This window comes from Halichoerus grypus, chromosome X (assembly GCF_964656455.1).
Source record: "Halichoerus grypus chromosome X, mHalGry1.hap1.1, whole genome shotgun sequence".
Taxonomy (NCBI): domain Eukaryota; kingdom Metazoa; phylum Chordata; class Mammalia; order Carnivora; family Phocidae; genus Halichoerus; species Halichoerus grypus.
The window spans coordinates 41,952,347-41,971,824 of NC_135727.1; the positions used below are offsets into that span (position 1 = coordinate 41,952,347).

At 39.9% G+C, this 19,478-nt stretch overlaps 1 protein-coding gene and 1 pseudogene across 1 annotated transcript; both read left to right on the plus strand.

Annotated features, from left to right (window-relative positions):
• Positions 1 to 4,682: 4,682 nt before the first annotated feature.
• SERPINA7 (serpin family A member 7) lies at positions 4,683 to 8,258 on the plus strand. Its single transcript, XM_036091253.2, has 4 exons — positions 4,683 to 5,301; positions 6,361 to 6,634; positions 7,374 to 7,521; positions 8,055 to 8,258. The coding sequence occupies exons 1-4, from the start codon at positions 4,683 to 4,685 to the stop codon at positions 8,256 to 8,258; spliced, it is 1,245 nt and encodes a 414-aa protein (XP_035947146.2).
• Positions 8,259 to 17,985: 9,727 nt separating this feature from the next.
• On the plus strand, positions 17,986 to 18,076 carry LOC118535054 (U6 spliceosomal RNA; annotated as a pseudogene).
• The last annotated feature ends 1,402 nt before the right edge of the window (positions 18,077 to 19,478 follow it).

The following is a 19,478-nucleotide window of genomic DNA, read 5'->3' on the forward strand; positions in this document are numbered from 1 at the left end:
GTGAAAAATGCTGTTGATATTTTGATAGGAATTGCATTAAATTTTTAGTTTGTTTTGGATAGTATGTACTTTTAACAATATTGTCATTTTAATTACTGTGTATCTTGGTCTGGACCTCCTTTGGTTGATTTGGTTGGGAGCTCTCTGTGCCTCCTTGATTAGGTATCTCTTTCCTTCCCCCAGATTTGGAACATTTTCATCTATTATCTTTGCATGTCCATAGGATGAGGTGAATTTGGGTTCTCGTATTCTGCCAACCTAGAATTTCTTATCTAATGTAGCTAAAAGGCTAAATTAGCACTTGATCTTGTGGATTACCAAATTACAGATTTAATTTAGTTCCCAGCATTGACAGGTCATATTTGTCAGTTAGTCACTGAAATAAAAAGAATAAGAACTTAAGAATAGGAAAATTGACAGAATTAATACCTCAAGCTCAAAATGCCCATTGAGCCCCTCTTGACTACAGAAACAGTCCCTCTCTTTGTCCAATGTGGCTCTCTTTTGTGTAAATACACAGTACATTCTTTGCTTGTAAAATTTAATTTGCAGGAAGAAGCCAATTTTCCTACTGCCACCACCCCACACTCATTAATGTCTCCAGACTTACAACTAGATTAAGATACCACCATTTACCCCCAAACTGGGGTGTAGGATCAAATATCAACCCAAAAGTAAAAGAAAAATATTTACACATTAAAAAAACTGTGAAACTAGGGGTGCCTGGGTGGCTTAGTAGGTTGAGCATCCGATGCTTGATTTCAGCTCAGGTCATGACCTCAGGGTTGACAGATCAAACCTCACATTGGGCTCTGCACTGGACTGGAGGCTGCGTGGAATTCTCTCTCTCCCTATCCCTCTGCCACTACCCCCCCAAACCTCACATGTGTGTGTTATCTCTCTCTCTTAAAAAAAGAACTCTGAAACTATGGAACCTTGAACTGTGGAATTTCTAAAATAAAATTCTGAGCAAGTTGTGTGAAAATGGATTGTTATGGTGTTAATCCAAAGAGGGAGATACTTAATTTTAGATCTGATTGAATTTATTGATATGGTTACACTTCCTAGAGATTATATATTCAATGTGCTAGCCTCAGCAGCTTTACACAAGACTTAAATTATTGTTTTAAATATAAATTTCAAAAAAGATCTTTCACCTTAGGGAGAATGTAATTCCATAAAGCAGAACTGAACAGCAGTTAGGAATGGGGTGAGTGGAGTATAGGGGCTGTGGAGACTTTGGGTGGGGGAAGAGAATCAAGAACAGTAGATGAAAGGGAAGAGAATTAATAGTTGCTGAATCCTGGTTATATGCCAGGCACTGTATAGGAGCTTCCAGACACCACCTCTACGTTTCACTTGGTACTGCTGATAACCACGTGATGTGGGGATTGTTATCATTTCACCATAGAGGTGAAGAAACTGAGGTTCTGGGACATTAAGAAACTTGCCCCAAATTACATTTACTACATAGCAAAGACATGATAGAAGCATAGGACTCTAGAGCACAGAACAGGTGAGTCTGCAAGGGCAGGGCTGCCCTTCTTATATATCAGAGACAGATCCTGTAATTACTACCAGCTAGCAAAGCTCAGCTGAATCAGATGCATCAGAAAACAAGCTCTACCATAGTCTGACTATGCCACCAGAGGGCACAGATTTAGAAGTTTTCTTTCTGGATAGTCTTTTACTGTTTCTTCTGTAGTGACTGGCTATAGTTGAGAGAGCATACTATGTGTTTATACCAGAAGTGATCATGGACTGACTTCAGTGTCCAGAGATCTGAGCTTTCCACTGCCTTGGTGTGGAACACATGAACCTGTGGACATCCCATATGTGAGGTGTGCCCTTTCCTTTTCAGATGGGTAGTTAGAAAGATCCTTTGGGTTCAGTGCTGATATTTAACATTTACCTCTGAAACCCCAGTGCTGAGTATGGTACTTTTCACATAGTAGGAACTCTGTCTATGTTTGAGAAGAAACAATGTTACAGCAAAATCATCCTCTATCTAGTCGCTATCTTGATAAAATGCCCCAGTGGTTTTTTAATGCCCTCAATATAAAGTATGCACTGTTTAATGTGGATTCCACATCCTCCCATAGACTGTGATCTAGGCATATCTCAAACTAGTCTCTATTCCCCTAATGCCCAGCTTTCACTTAGCATGTACACATCCTTAATATAGTCCTGAAACAGTGTCTGGAATTAGATGCTTCACATCATGCCCTGCATATGGTAAATACTCAATAAACAAGAGTTGTTGTTACTACTACTACTACTACTACTACTACTACTACTACTACTACTACCACCACCACCAGACCTAGAAACTGGCAGAGGCAAGATGGAACTCAGGTCTTCTGACTGAGTCTAGTGCTTTTTGCTCCCACTGCTTCTTTGCAGCACACAGTTCAGTACACAGTTAATACTGGACAGTGAAGTCTTTGATTCCACTCTCCTTGGCTCCTTCTGCATCCTCTTTTATTTCTGTGACCCAGGATATGGTACAGGGAATTTTAGTGACCAGAGGATAGGACTGGTTTCCCTGAGCAGACATAGATGTGTGCAGCATCAGAAGTCTAGAGTTGGAAGGTATGTTTGACATCATCTCCTTCAAGCCAATGCATAAATAATTTCTATAGCACCTGTTAGAGAGGCTCATCCAGCCTCTGCCTTTATGCACTTTCCCTTAAAAGATTGCCAATCCCAACACTGTTTGGCCCTGATGCATAAAACGGTCTTGATCCTTCTGCCTCTTGCCAGTTTTGCCCATGGTCTTCATCCTGCCTGCTGAACAGACACATTTCCTAGCATGAATCTGGACCTGCCAGCTCTGATAATTATCTTTCTCTTTTGTTATAGATGAAGGATTTGGCAGCTAAAGCAATCATTCAAAGTTCCATCTTTATCATTTTTCACTTTGTTCCTTTTGGCCTTGGTTTTGTGCATCAGCTTTGAAAATATCATCCCAGGGTTAATTCCGGGGTTAATGTGTAACTAAGAGTGCTCTACTTTTGCAATACGGGGCATGTTATAAAGATGGAAATATTTTGCTTTCTGAGAGATGCAAGTAGCTTCTTGGACATGTGCTGTAAGTACTTTTTTTCTCTCTCTTTGGGAACTTTGGACGTCTTTATCAGCAAGTCAGAATCCCAGATAACTATGTGCTCCAAATTCCCAGCTCCAGAGGCCAAGGTCTAAGTGTGGTCATCTGGTAATTGACCTCTTACCAGCTTCTGCAACTTTTACAGAGAGAGGATTCTGATGACATGTAGAGATTAGATAGAGGCATAGAAGCAGGGTGTTGGAGTGGGAGAAACTGGAGATAGCGTGACCTGCTAGGAGCTGGTGAAGTAGTTCAGGCCATGAGCTGAGGCAGTGGCAGGAGAAAGGAGATGTTTTCAGAGACACTTAGTAGGTAGTACTCAGAAGGCATCATGACTCAATAGATGTAGGTACTAAGAATGAAGGAAGACCCTAGGATGACTCTGAGGTTTCTGGCATGGGAGTCTCAGTAGATAGTGATATAGAATGAAGATGAAGGAGCAGGCTTGAGAGCTAGGGAGATGTTATATTTACCTTTGGAAACTTTGAGATTTCCAAATTGAAACTGAAGTATGTGTGGGACATTCTGGTGGCTATATCCAGTAGGCAGTTGGACAAATATCTGGTAACACAGGATAGTCATCTGTACTAGAGTATGTAGTTTTGGGTGGTGGCAGATGAGTTCCTAGGAGTGGATGAGATCACTCAGGAAAAGGATGGAGGACTGAGTAAGAACTTCTGTCCTGACTCTATGGATCTTTTCCTTCTGATCACTCATGTCCATGGTCACTGGATTCCACAGCCAAAATCTTTACTCCACTGCCTTGTACCTTTCCAGGCTCAGAGAATACTACACCATATTTTTTGGCTTCTATTCTAATAATAAAAAAATAACATGAGTAAGTGTAAGAATAATAGTGTTAAGATGTCTTGTAATTTAGAAATAACTCTTTAGATAATACTGGTGGTGAGAGGGATCTAAACTGCAAAAAAGTTACACTTTCATCTTTCTGTTGTTTGGAAATATTTCTTTGGCTTCTGTGCATTGCATTGATGTTTTAATTTCAGCTCATTATCTTTTACATGGCTCCTTAAACCTTCCATCCCAACGAAAATATTGTTTGAAAGTTATTCTCCTTTGTCTGTTATCCAAAGGAATGTACAGATATTCTCTCATCTAATCTCTTGAAGATTTTATTTTAAGAAAAATGCTAAATTAAAAAAAATCCTAAATTCTAATTTACAAAAATTAACATAAGCAGAGGGAGTTCTAGTTTTATCAAAGGATACCTCCCTCTCTAAAAGGCTGCCTCTGGTTGAAATAAAAAATAATTTTTCATAAATGTAATTTCCTCACAGAGTTTTCATGTGTTGCTAGTACATTTGAAAGACAGTCCATGCCATTGATGGCCCCAGCAAGCCACCTTTCCTACTCTCTGTCCCTATTAGATGTGTCTTCAGTTGTTCAGAGCAGAGAGGCCTCCACACAGCCCCTGGTGAGCACACCATTCAATATTTTCTATTGTTTTACTAATCATGATGGACAATTATTATGTTTCTGGCTAAGGCTTTTCTTCCAGCTGAGAACCCCCAATGGTTCTCTCACCTTATCTCTTATAGATTATCTTCCTTCCAAAATGCCAGTGTTCCTCTATCTGGTTCTCTTGGTACTTGAACTTCATTGTGCACCACCTAACAGATCTGAAGGCAAAGTAACCACCTGCAGTTCCTCCCAACAAAATGCCACTTTCTATAAGATGTCATCCATCAATGCTGACTTTGCATTTAACCTGTACCGGAGGTTCACTACGGAGACCCCAGATCAGAACATCTTCTTTTCCCCTGTGAGCATTTCTGCAGCTTTGGCCATGCTCTCTTTTGGGGCTTACTACAGCACCCAAACTCAAATACTGGAAAGCTTGGGGTTTAACCTTACAGACACCCCGATGGCAGAGATCCAGCAGGGCTTCCAGCACCTGATCTGTTCACTGAATTTTCCAAAGAAAGAGTTAGAATTACAAATGGGAAATACCTTCTTCATTGGGAAGCAACTGAAACCACTGGCACAGTTCTTGGATGATGTCAAGAGCCTCTATGCGACTGAGGTATTTTCTACCGACTTCTCCAATGTTTCTGCAGCCCAGCAGGAGATCAACAGTCATGTGGAGAAGCAAACCAAAGGGAAAGTTGTAGGCCTCGTTCAAGACCTCAAACCAAACACCATCATGGTCCTGGTGAGCTATATTCACTTTAAAGGTAAGGCTCTAAGATATGCATTCTTAGCTCAGTGTTCCCATAATTTGGTGGGGTTCCCTGGGGAGCTCATAGTCTCTTCTCACTGGCATCAGTAGGTGTCCCTCATACCACAGTGACCTGATCCACAGTACATTGCTGTGTGTAGTTTTGGATCTTCCAGGAGGGACACATAGCTCTGTGGATGAACCCAGGAAATTTCTAGGGAGAGGGCACTCTCAGAGAGGTGAGTGACAATGGTATGAACATCCTGCTCACATCTAGCTAGAGAATCATGGTTTCTAAAAGATTTGGTTGGACGAGCTTGTGCTTGGAAGGTAAATAGACTTGGGTTTAAACCCTACTATGACCCTCACTTGCTGTGCATTCTTGGGCATGTTATATAAATATTTCTATCATGTACAATGCACCCACTATGTGCTAAGCACCATGCTACATGTGTGGTTTGCACACATTGTCTCATCTAATCCTCATAAGGGCCCAAGTTCACAGCTAATGAGTTTCAGAGCTGGTATTCCCACCAAGGTTTGTCTGATTCTAAAGCTCATGCTTGTAACAACAAGAAACATGTGACTCTTTTCTGAAGGTGTTGTGCCCAAATGATTTCTCCTGGTTCTACAGCACATGTCAGCCATGTTTGGTGGAGGAGTGAACAATTCTTGGCCACAAACCACACACTTGTAGACGGATAAAACGGCAGGACAGATCTGTTGTCTCATTTCACTCTGTGTGTTGGATGTGCTTATACCTTTTTATGGAAGAAGAAACTGTGGCTCTGATGGGTTTAGTGTAAGTATAGTGGTTTTGGACATAGATGGAACAGCTGTTGAGCATGGAGTCCAACAGTCCTGGGTGTGACTCCTGGCTCTGCCATGGGCTAGCTGGGAGACCATGTAAAGTGACTTTCTCTCCCTGGTCTTCACTCACTTGTAAAACTGGCTGACAGTAGGTATCTACCTCTGTGGTGGTCTTAATTACCAAATGAGATAACTGATGGAAAAAGTAACACTAGCATTAATACTGGTTTTAAAAAAAAGAACTCTTTTCTCTCTGTATTTTAAGCCCAGTGGGCAAATCCTTTTGATCCATTCAAGACAGAAGAGGGTTCCAGCTTCTCAGTGGACAAAACCACAACAGTGCAAGTGCCCATGATGCACCAGATGGAACAATACTATCACCTGGTGGATACGGAGCTGAACTGCACAGTGCTTCAAATGGACTACAGCAAGAATGCTCTGGCACTCTTTGTCCTTCCCAAAGAGGGTCAGATGGAGTGGGTGGAAGGGTCCATGTCATCTAAAACACTGAAGAAGTGGAACCGCTTACTGCAGAAGGGGTAAACATCTTAGATGGTGTGAGAAGTAAAGGGTGGGCATGATATTACAGGTGAGACAGAGTTCAGCAGAAACTCAGAGGCGGGAGAATTACCCCAAACCACTTAATAGCTGTGTGATGACTACTAAAGTATACCTAGATCATACTCTGTGTCAGTCCCTTTGCCAAGCACTTTACATACTTCACTACTTCATTTCATTTAAGCACATCAACAAACCTGCAAAGAAGATAGTAACATAGGGATTTTTTCAAGTGAAGAGTCAGGGCTAGAAAGAGAAAATGAACTCTCCAAAGCCAGTCAGCTACTAAATTGATGTCTTCCTAGAAGCCAGTTAGAGCTTAGGGGTTGGTAGGATTTTGACATTAAGAAGTAGATGAGCAGCCATATTGGCTGGGAGTGTTAAATGGAAAACCATGGACATTTCCAGGTGCTACCAATTGACATTCATGTTGTTGACTCCCCAACCTTGGCCAACACCCCAGAGATGTTTCTTTTTTTTACTATAAATGAGACACAGCTCCCTACTTCCAGTGCTATAGTCCAATATTGGTGGAAATAGAGTTCATTTATTTCAGGATAAATTCTGAGGTGCTGACACCATGTGTTGACCTGAATAGCAATTGTTGACAAAACCTAGGGGAGAAGCAGAGCCTTATATAATACAACGGCGACAAACAGGAAAGGAATCATGAGCTTGGTGTGCTGATAACCATGTGTTACCTTTCCCTTTCCCCTACAGGTGGATTGACTTGTTTGTTCCAAAGTTTTCCATTTCTGCCACATATGACCTTGGAGCCATCTTTCTGAAGATGGGCATCCAGGATGCCTTTGCTGATAATGCCAATTTTCTTGGACTTACGGGGGACAACGGTCTTAAATTTTCCAGTGTAAGTTGATAGATTGGAGTTCCTTGAATGTATGAACTGGAAAGGCATTAAGAGTCAGTTCATTCAATTCTCTCATTTAATTAATGAGGATTCTGAAACCCAGAGAGGCAGAATGACTCTTCCTATGCCAGATTGACTCTACAGTCATTCTCATTACCCCCAACAAGTCACTGTGACAGTTAATTTCATCCTTACCTTCATGTCCTAAAACAATTCTGATAGAAGACCTTAATGATGAGAATTAATTCTGGTGAGATAGAGCTCTGGAGGAGGTGGTGGGGGAAGAGAAAAGCATAAAATGTGATTTCTAGAGGCAGAAAGCCATGGAAAAATTGGTGGCTCCCTGACAGCTAGCTCTAAAATCACCATACTGAGTGACTACACTTAGCCAAGTAGCCTTCATATTCAAGCACCATCAACAGTGTGATAAAGGGGTAACCCTGTCTTTCCTTTTCCTTTCCTGCTTCCAAACTGTTCCAAAGACTTTTCCTGTTACTTGGGATCAGCAGTGTTTGTTCTTCCCCTCCTCACAGGCTGCCCACAAGGCTGTGCTGCACATTGGTGAAAGGGGAACTGAAGCTGTAGTTGTCCCTGAAGTCAGATTCCTGGTTCAGCCTGAGATAACTCTCCTTCACCCTATCATCCAATTTGATAGATCCTTTCTGCTGTTGATTTTGGAGAAAAGCACCAGGAGCATTCTCTTTCTAGGGAAAGTTGTGGACCCAACGGAAATATAATTGGGAAATAAGCTGTTGGCTAATTGCATGTGCTTGTTGCAATAAGAAATAAATAAATAGTATGGCTTGATGTGATCAATACGGGCTTGGACGTGCTTTCCTTTATGCAGGGATGAAGATTGGACCCTATCCCAACTGCATTGGGTGTGAAAGAGGTCACTCCTATAACCAAATATTCAGATAGTCAATGAATGACTCATTACCCAAAGCACAAAAAGATACCATGTCAGTGCATTCCTCTTTGTCAAAATGCCTGCCCTCCACAACCCCACAAGTTAGTTAGCTCCAAGGAATTTGACTGAGCTGGCAAGTGCATCCTCTTCTGCCCTCTGAAGAATAGTTCAAATTCAGGTCAGACCCTCATACCCCATTATTCTAACAAGATTCTAATAATGATTCTTGCTAGAACTGCCATTGTTGGGTTGTAAAATGGTGCTTCCACTCCAGGGCTGAGTAACAGACTGACAGCTACTGCTAGGGATCTGACATTTTTGACCTAACAAGTATGGGACAAAAGAGAAAAAGAGACAAATTTCCCTGTACAAACCCACCCCCCCCAAATGTTTCCTTTTTGTTAATTTATAAACTTGGATTGGAAAAAGAAAGTCATTCATTCATACCATAGCTCATAGCCTTCATCTTCTGTATCCTAATCAGACTCCTTTCCAAATATTGCATCCCTGTCTCACTTGCTCAAGTGCAAATCTCCTGGTTAGTCTTTCTTTTTGTCTTGATTCTTACTGAAATTTGATACTTCCCTATCCCCAGATTCTTCCCCTTACCTGTGTAGGCCATCCCACCCCTCCTCACCAAACTAGATTTCATCTTAGACAATATGTATTCAAAGCCCCAGTATTAGAATTCAGTACACATAAATGGCACAGTTAGTGTTAATGATGTAGTGTCTGAAATTCTAGCCCTAAGGTGAAACTCTTCAGCAGCAGAGAAATAATAACAAATGCATAAGTGCTTTTGCAGATACTGTGCTTCCAGGCCAAAATAAATAATTATGTTTAGAAAAGCATGTAGCCCACAAACATTCTAGTGTTTTCTTATTAGACCCATTTGCATGGAGATTTGCTTACTCCTGGTATAGTTTACATATTGATTTTTGTGGATAAGCAATTGAAAGCCCAGAGAGGGAAAGCAACTTGTGGTACAGAAAACTTATTGCTAACATGGAGTTTAGTTTCACTGAAATTACACAGCAATCGGCTCTGCTACTTATACTGTTTTGTAATCTTGGAAAAGATACTTAAACCCTACACCTTATTTTCCTCATCTGTAAAATGGAAACACATAATATCCGTGTCAGGATTTTGTGAACATTCCATGCAGCAACATATGTAATGTGCTCATCACAGAGCCAGGCACCTGATAAAAATTCTTGTAAATAGTTGTTATTCCTGTTGGTCAACATGAGACAGTGACCTGGATCAGAACCAAGGTTGTAGTGTGGGTCTCTTGGTTTGCAGATTCATGTTCCCTAGTTCAGGCCCTACCTCCAGAGGCCAGAGTAAATGCCATACCAGCCCCTTCTTAAATCTTCCAAAATGTGTTTAATCAGAGGTTACTCTGGGAGAAAGAAATATCGAGGGAAGTCAGGAATTACCAAGACACCATCCTTCAAGTAATTTATGTATCTCATTAGAAACTAAACCTCATTCAAATCACTCATTCCTGTGGCCTACCATTTCATGAAGGACTACCACTCTTCACTTAATAAATCTCAGCTCTCTATAGCAAACTAGGAATAGAAGATAAATTCTTCAACCTCATAAGGGTTATCCATAAAATACCTGTAGGAAATATCTCACTTAATAGTTAAAGTTCTTAGCAGAATTTCTACTAAACTGGAATCAAGACAAGAATTCTCTATAGTATTGCTTCTATTTATAATTTTTCTGGAGGTCTTAGTCAATGCAACAAGACAAGAAAAAGAAATAAAGATTACAAAGGATGAGATAGAAAGGAGAAAACAAACCTGTCTACACAGAAAAACTAACAGAATCTATGGATAAAGTTTTAAAACAAAAGAAGAAAACTTATTGAAGAATGAAGTACAAGAAGGTAACGTTATGGATTGTATGGAATTTACCAACTTTATTTACCATTTTCTATTATGATAGAATCACATGACTTCCCTGATATACTATATTTCCTAGCCACCCTTGCAGCTAGGTGTAGCCATAAAGCTAAGTCCTCACTGATGGAACATGAGTGTAAGTGATGTGTGACATTTACTGACCAGGACATTACAACAGTTGGGTACCTCCTTCATGTTCTATCTCCTTTGATCTGGATTGTGGACTTATGATTCAGTTTGGCCACCAAGCAGATGAAGAGTTCTTTGGCAGTCTAGTGTAATATATGTGCCTCTTTTTGGAATAATATTTTAAATGCCAAAAAAAATTAGGATTACAAAGGCCATCAGTAATATTGAAATAAATACATTTTAAAATAATACAATTAATATTACAGATATAATATGTGTGTTTCCACAACAACATATTAATAAGATCTTGTGACAGTTGTAATAAATACATTACTTCCAAAATAATATTCAAGATATTTCAAGATATCTTAAACACTAATAATATACTTTGAAATTATGTGAATTTTACATGTGACAGAATTACAGGTACAGCTGCCACTACTTTGGCTTGTGGCCCACATTCATAAATGAATAAAATGCTAGATTATGGCTGGAAGTTGGTAAAATTGAGATGAAGTTTTTCTTTTCTTTTTTCTTAAAGAATTTATTTATTTTTGTGTGTGAGAGAGAGACAGAAAGCACAAGCAGGGGGAGCAGCAGGCAGAGGGAGAAGCAGGCTCCCTGCTGAGCAAGGAGCCCAATGTGGGACTCGATCCCAGGACCTCAAGATCATGACCTGACCGAAGGCAGACACTTAACTGACTGAGCCACCCAGGTGTCCCAAGATGAAGGTTTTCATAAACAAATTTATTGATCCTCTAAGGATTTATAGATATTCAGACTTCCTTGAAGGTTCTATGGACTGTAGGTTAAAATATCTGCCTTGGCAGAAAAATGGGATGGAAGAGACCTTGATATCTAAATACTTTCATGAAGGAGAACTGCCCACTGACCTAAGATGTTTATTCCAGATGATTGGGTGAGGAGAAATAAACTTCTATCTTCTTCAAGAATCTGATTTATTGCTGAGTCCATTTACTAAGCAGCCTGGCTATTAGTCTGATCAGGCTGCCATAACAAAATTCCACAAACTGATTGGCTTAAAAGAGAGAAATTTATTTTTTCACAATTCTGGAGGCTAGAAGTCTATGATCAAGACCCTGGCAAATTTCATTTCTGGTGTGAGTTCTCTTCCTGGTTGCAACCTCCATGCTATGCCCTCACATGCCCTTTCCTCCTGTGTGTGTGTGTGTGTGTGTGTGTGTGTGTGTGTGTGTGTGTGTGTGTGGAGAGAGAGAGAGAGAGTGAGAGAGAGAGAGAGGCAGAAAGAGAGAAAGAGTAAGCTCTCAGGTATCTCTTTTTGCAAGGATATGAATCTTACCAGATTAGGGCCTCACGCTTATGACCTTGTTTAACCTTAATTATTTCCTCATTCCAAATATAGCCACACTGGTGTTTAGGGTAGCAGCATATGAATTGGGAGGGGGCACACGCATTCAGTCCATAACACTAGCCTTATCCCAAGTAATACAGAAATTGATAGCAGTAGTGGGGATGTTGCAGGTTATATTCTCTGGGAAGCAGACTCTGAAACAGAGTTTATAGTACAGAATGTTTATTAGAGAGTATACTTGGGATTGATGTAATGGTTGGGCCTTTACACACCCACCTCAATCAGTCATTGGATATGGGCCAGATGTCTTTCTGCAGCTGAGGCTGTCTTTGAAGGGACTAAAAGATGAAGACTTTCTACTGATAAGACCCCTAGAATCTGGAATAAGTCCTTTCTTGAAAAGAAATTTGTATGGTGCACCTCCATGTCCAATAATATCCACTCCTTATGCTGCTAAAATCTACTTTTTCCTTTAAGTCCAGAAAGAAGATCCTCCAGTGTTCCCCACTATCCATTCTAGATTCCCCTTCCTCTCACCTGGTCTGTGTAGACTGAGACCCTCAGCCCTGACAAAGGCTGGTTACCATGCTCTTCTCTGGCCAAAGTTATTGCTAATGTCCATTTCCTACCAAAATTGGGCAGAAGAGTACCAAGAGACCCCCTATGTGGATTGCTTGGGAGCCAAGCATATTTAGCTTGCCTCCATCATATAGCGACATTTCTTCCTCCTGATGACCAAGGTTAATTCCCCCTGTGCACATGGTGCAATAAAGAGTTTGACACCATTTTTTGATGTTTGACTGCTGACATCTTTTAAGCCTCACCTCTTTTTCTTCCCCTTTTCCTCCACATCTGGAAAAATGATAAGAAAGTCAAGATGTCCCTTTCTTTGGTGCCAGTGGGAGGTTCAAACCATGCAAGCCTCCACCTGCATAAAGGACTTCCCATCCCCTAATCACCATGAAAACCCCAAGTCAGTTTCCTTTCCCTGATTTCTCAAGCCATTTTTGGACCAGCTTAGGTAGCTTGCCCTGCTTTCCTGAAAAAGCCTCATTATGTAAGTATTAACACTTTAACATTCTCTTGGTGTGTGTGTGGCATCACCAGTCTTGACATCTGAACACAGTTTGGGGCAGGGGTCTATCCCATGTCTGTAGAATGGTGACAACAGATGGTTATTCAGGCTATTTCCTGAACAAAAGAATCCTGCAGTGTCCAGGAAGCATCCATAGCTTACAGTTTGATGTGATTTTTGCTGAGTTTTGTGGCAGAAGTGTTTGCCTTTGGTGATTATGACCTGCAACCCTACAGAGCTCAGAGTTGTGGGGACAGGAAGGAGTTCTACCTTTGGACTGCTTTTGAACATGGGACTACAGTATCAACTCTTCTCTGGCCATTCTGCCAACCTGCTTTGTAGATTTCAGACTTGCCAATTTCCAAAATCATGTGAGCCAATACCCTAAAATGAATAAATAAATAAATAAATCTCATGTGTATTATATTTATATAAATAGGGGTTCTGTTTCTCTTGAGAACCCTGACAAATGTAGTTAGTTTGAGGATATTCCCTGAAGTAGCTTATAGAAGTTAAAAATATTGATTTCTTTTCTTTTTTTCTTTTTTAATTAACATATACTGTATTATTTGTTTCAGGGGTACAGGTCTGTGATTCATCAGTCTTACACAATTCACAGCACTCACCATAGCACATACCCTCCCCAATGTCCATCACCCAGCCACTCCATCCCTCCCACCCCCCTCCACTCCAACAACCCTCAGTTTGTTTCCTTAGATTAAGAGTCTCTTATAGTTTGTTTACCTTTCTGGTTTTGTCTTCTTTTATCTTTCCCTCCCTTTCCCTATGATTCTCTGTCTTGTTTCTCAAATCCCACATATCAGTGAGATCATATGATAATTGTCTTTCTCTGATTATTTCGCTTAGCATAATACCCTCTAGTTCATACACATCGTTGCAAATGGTAAGATTTCACTTTTGATGGCTGCATAATATTCCATTGTATCTATATATACCACATTTTCTTTACCCATTCATCTGTCGGTGGACATCTAGTCTCTTTCCATAGTTTGGCTATTGTGGACATTGCTGCTGTAAACATTGGGGTGCACGTGCCCCTTCAGATCACTACATTTGTATCTTTGGGGTAAATACCCAGTAGTGCAATTGTTGGGTTGTAGGGTATCTCTATTTTCAACTTTTTTATGAACCTCCATACTGTTTTCCAGAGTGGCTGCACTAGCTTGCATTCCCACCAAGAGTGTAGGAGGGTTCCCCTTTCTCCGCATTCTTGCCAAAATCTGTTGTTTCCTGACATATGCTGGCCTCATCAAATGAGTTTGGAAGTTTTCTTCCATTTTTTTTTCTTCCATTTCTATTTTTTTTGGAACAGTTTCAGAAGAACAGGTATTAATTCTTCTTTAAATGTTTCGTAGAAATCACCTGGGAAGCCATCTGGCCCTGGGTTCTTGTTTGTTGGGAGATTATTGATTACTGCTTCAATTTCCTTGCTGGTTATGGGTCTGTTCAGGTTTTCTATTTCTTCCTGGTTCAGTTTTGGTAGTTTATACATCTATAGGAATGCATCCATTTCTTCCAGATTGTCTAATTTGCTGGCATATAGTTGCTCATAATATGTTCCTGTAACTGTTTATATTTCTTTGGTGTTGGTTGGGATCTGTCCTCCTTCATTCATGATTTTATTTATTTGGGTCCTTTCTCTTTTCTTTTTGATAAGCCTGGCCAGGGGTTTATCAATCTTATTAATTCTTTCAAAGAACCAGCCCCTAGTTTCGTTGATCTGTTCACCTGTTCTTTTGGTTTCTATTTCATTGATTTCTGCTCTGATCTTTATTATGTCTCTTCTGCTGCATTTAGGCTTTATTTGCTGTTTTTTCTCCAGCTCCTTTAGGTATAGGGTTAGGTTGTGTACTTGAGACCTTTCTTGTTTCTTGAGAAAGGGTTGCATTGTTATATCCTTTCCTCTTACGACCACCTTTGCTACATCACAAAGATTTTGAACAGTTGTGTTTTCATTTTCATTTGTTTCCATACATTTTTTTAATTCTTCTTTAATTTCCTGGTTGACCCATTCATTCTTTAGTAGGATGCCCTTTAGCCTCCATGTATTTGAGTTCTTTCTGACTTTCCTCTTGTGATTGAGTTCTAGTTTCAAAGCATTGTGGTCCAAAAATATGCAGGGAATGATCCCAATCTTTTGGTACTGGTTGAGACCTGATTTGTGACCCAAGATGTGATCTATTCTGGAGAATGTTCCATGGACACTAGAGAAGAATGTGCATTCTGTTGCTTTGGGATGGAATTTTCTGAATATATCTGTGAAGTCCATCTGGTCCAGTATGTCATTTAAAGCCTTTATTTCCTTGTTGATCTTCTGCTTAGATGATCTGTCCATTTCAGTGAGGGGGGTGTTAAAGTCCTCTGCTATTATTGTATTATTGTCAATGTGTTTCTTTGATTTTGTTATTAATTGGCTTATATAATTGGCTGCTCCCATGTTAGGGGCATAAATATTTAAAATTGTTAAATCTTCTTGTAGTATAGACCCTTTAAATATGATATAGTGTCTTTCCTCATCTCTTATTATAGTGTTTGGTTTAAAATCTAATTTGTCTGGTATAAGGATTGCCACCCCAGCTTTCTTTTGGTGTCCACTAGCATGGTAAATGGTTTTCCACCCCCTCACTTAAAATCTGGAGGTATCTTTGGGTCTAAGATGAGTCTTTTGCAGACAGCATATCAATGGGTCTTGTTTTTTTATCCAATCTGATACCCTGTGTCTTTTAATTGGGGCATTTAGCCCATTTACATTCAGTGTAACTATTGAAAGATATGAATTTAGTGTCATTGTATTGCCTGTAAGGTGACTGTTACTGTATATTGTCTGTGTTCCTTTCTGGTCTATGTTACTTTTAGGCTTTCTCTTTGCTTAGAGGACCCCTGTCAATATTTCTTGTAGGGCTGGTTTGGTGATCGCAAATTCTTTTAGTTTTTGTTTGTCCTGGAAGGTTTTTATCTCTCTTTCTATTTTCAATGACAGCCTAACTGGATATAGTATTGTTGGCAGCATATTTTTCTCATTTAGTGTCCCAAATATATCATTTCAGTCCTTTCTGGCCTGCCAGGTCTCTGTGGATAAGTCTGTTGCCAATCTAATGTTTCTACTGTTATAGGTTACAGACCTCTTGTCCTGAGCTGCTTTCAGGATTGCCTCTTTGTCTCTGAGACTTGTAAGTTTTACTATTAGATGTCGGGGTGTTGACCTATTTTTATTTATTTTGAGGGGTGTTCTCTGTGCCTCCTGGATTTTGATGCCTGTTTCCTTCCCCAAATTAGGGAAGTTCTCCACTATAATTTGCTCTAATATACCTCTGCCCCTCTCTTTCTTCTTCTGGGATCCTGATTATTCTAATATTGTTTTGTCTTATGGTATCACTTATCTCTCGAATTCTCCCCTCATGATCCAGTATTTTTCTCTCTCTTTTTCTCAGCTTCCTTATTCTCCATTATTTGGTCTTCTGTATCACTAATTTTCTCTTCTGCCTCATTTATCCTAGCAGTTAGAGCCTCCATTTTTGATTGCACCTCATTAATAGCCTTTTTGATTTCAACTTCGTTAGATTTTAGTTCTTTTATTTCTCCAGAAAGGGATTCTTCAGTATCTTCTATGCTTTTTTCAAGCCAAGCTAGTGTCTTTATAATCATTATGCTGAACTCTAGTTCTGGCATCTTATTAATGTCCATATTGATTAGGTCCCTGGCAGTCGGTACTGCCCCTTGTTCTTTTTTTTTGAGGTGAGTTTTTCCATTTTGTCATTTTGTCCAGAGAAGAATAGATGAGTGAGAGAACAAAATGTTACAAGTGTAACAACAACCCCAGAAAAATATACACTAAACAAATCAGAAGAGACCTTCCAAAAAGTAGTTGCTTTTCTGTTCATAGAATTGCTGCTATTCTTTTCTTCAATCTACTGTTGAGTTTGTAGGTGTTCAGAATGATTTGATAACTATCTAGCTGAATTCCTGGGACCAGACGAAATTTAGGTCTCCTACTCCTCTGCCATCTTTCTCCTCCCTCTAAAAATATTGATTTATTTTCTGATAACATCACCAAACTTGGCTTTTGACCACTTTGTCCTTATATAACACAGAAATGTATCTGGTCACTACAAGGCAAGTTCAGTCACTTACAAACTTTTCTTCTCTCTTTTGGGCAAACACATAGCTAAGTTCAAGGCTTTCTTCCACCTTTTTTTCTCCTTTCCAACCCCCACAATGATTTAACTATAACATAGAAGGAAGGGGGCTCAGTCATGTATTTCCCTGATAACAGGGGAGAGGCTTATTGTCTGAAATGGTTAGTATCTGTTCATATTGGCTTCTGGTGATATTTTCCTTACATACTGGCTGCTGTCCATCCCTACAGACATCAGTTGAGTTTTTTCCTGTTCTGCCATGACCCTCAGTTCACAGGGACTCCTTAATGTATTGTCTTGTTGCCAATTTCAAATTCTCTTTTGATTTCCTTGTCCTCCTTCAACCTTTTGTACTCCCTCCCCCAGGGACATGAGAGACTTTCCCTCCACACCACACAAGGATACCAGGGTCTCTTTGAGGTTGTCCTCATGCACATGCATCTTAAGATTTCTCAGCCATTATTATTCTCCTGCAACAGAATTATACTGGATGTTTGGCTTATCCACACAGCTCTCAGATTTCCATGATGACTCTCAGGGATTGAGACAAAGTTCCTATAACTTTTATGGAGTTTCTTTTATCCTTTCTTCCTGGGGCTCAGTCAAAACAGGTAGAAGAAAAAGGGTAAGAGCAGGGTGTCAGTTCCTTTCTCAAAGGCTGGTGTATCTGCTAAGATCTGTTGCCCAGAGAGGACAGTACAGAAAAGCAATTTATGCACACAGTCTGGTATCTCCTGGAATATGGAGAAATGGTTTGTCCTGGAGAACCAAGCTCAAGGGAGTCTCTGATATACCTTAGTGGAAGCCATGCCTGAGATTCGTGGTTGAAAGGAGAAGGTACTTAGACAAAAATGAAGGCTTTTCCAGAATGATAGACCTGACCTGAGGAGGCTTGCATTATAAGTCATAGTCAATACTAATGTGTACATATGCCATAGGGACACTGAGCTATTAGAATAGCCGCTAATGTTACAGAGAAGATTAGCATGGCCCCTGTGCAAGAATGGCATGCAAATTCATGAAGTGCTCCATATTAAAAAAAGAAGAAGAAGAAGAAGAAGAAGAAGAAGAAGAAGAAGAAGAAGAAGAAGAAGAAGAAGAAAAAGAAGAAGAAGAAGAAGAACAGGCACTAAGAGAGTATTTGTGTGAAGAATGCAAGGCCTGCTGGGACAATAGGGTGAAAGTAACTTTGGAGCTGATAATTAGGACTTGGGTCGTGAAGACTAAGTCCCCCAAAGAAAGGACACAAAGGCTTTCCTGGCCTCTGGGACAAAGGTCCTTGGTGTGCAGAAAACACCCTAAGTTTATGAACTGGGTAAGTAATCCCCTATTTGGGAGAACCAATTTGACTTGGCTTTGTGTGGTCCTCTTATAATGTTTGGAATCTGGTCTTTAGAAAATAGTTCTAAATTCCTTAACAAGCAGGGTTATTTAAGTAGTCTGAGAAAGTAATATACCAATCTAAGGCAAGACTACCCAATTTGGGTGAAATGTGTGTTTTTGAAGATATTTCCCAACATTAACCTTGACCCCAAAGAGTCAAGAGAAAATCAGTAAAAGAGAGAGTGGATAAGAGGTAGAAAAAGAGGAGTAGTACAAATGAATAAGAGTAAACAGCATAATAATAGACGATATGCTGTATCAAGAGTTTACTATATGCCTGGCAGTATACATATATTACTACACAAGGCATTTTACATATATCAGCTCAATTAATTTTTGTGATAACTCTATGCAGGAGTGTGACAGAGTCAGCTAGCCTTCCTATTTGAGTGTTCATGTCAGTTAGAAACCCAGAAATATTTTTCTGGTAATCTGGAATGTATGCACAGCATTCTGTTTTTATGATAGCAGTTAAAATATCTAATCCCATTTTGTAGGACTGCTTTATGCATTTGAGTTGTTTCAGTGTTTAATAATGTAATGCCATTTAGAGAGTCATTTAAGGACTTAATTTTGTAGCAGGTGGTTTTAGCTATTATATGCTCTGTTTTGTTTCGCAAGCAATCAGGTAATTAATAAGAGGTAGCTTTATGGAAAAAAAAAGAAAAATATAAGTTAATGGAACAAATTACAAACTGAGTCTTGAGTGCTGTTATTGGGTCTCCATTGCTGCCAGTGAGATTTTTAGATGTCAGGCTTGAAGCATCCTCAGATGAAGTGGGAACAGGCAATGGGAATCAGATGGGTATTTCTGGTTTGTAATTCAATTGTCTCTGGTGATCCTTTTGAATAACCTTTAGAGCAACAAGCACAAAGATTGTCTACACATGCGTTTTGTGGCAAATTCTCTGAAGTTTACCTCATGTTGTCACTCAGATGCAGGAATGTGTTTGCCCATAGATCATGGAGGTGACTGGATCTGTGGGAACAAAGGAATAAAGGTGGGGGGGGAGCTGAAAGAAGTAAGGCTGCTGAGAGTTAGCCAGCGTCAAGTAAG

Excerpts from the sequence above, each read along its gene's own strand:
- SERPINA7 (XM_036091253.2), top strand. The coding sequence starts at position 4,683 with ATGCCAGTGTTCCTCTATCTGGTTCTCTTGGTACTTGAACTTCATTGT. Across the intron at positions 5,302-6,360 it reads GAGCTATATTCACTTTAAAG|CCCAGTGGGCAAATCCTTTT; the intron begins GTAAGGCTCTAA and ends CTGTATTTTAAG. Across the intron at positions 7,522-8,054 it reads ACGGTCTTAAATTTTCCAGT|GCTGCCCACAAGGCTGTGCT; the intron begins GTAAGTTGATAG and ends CCCTCCTCACAG.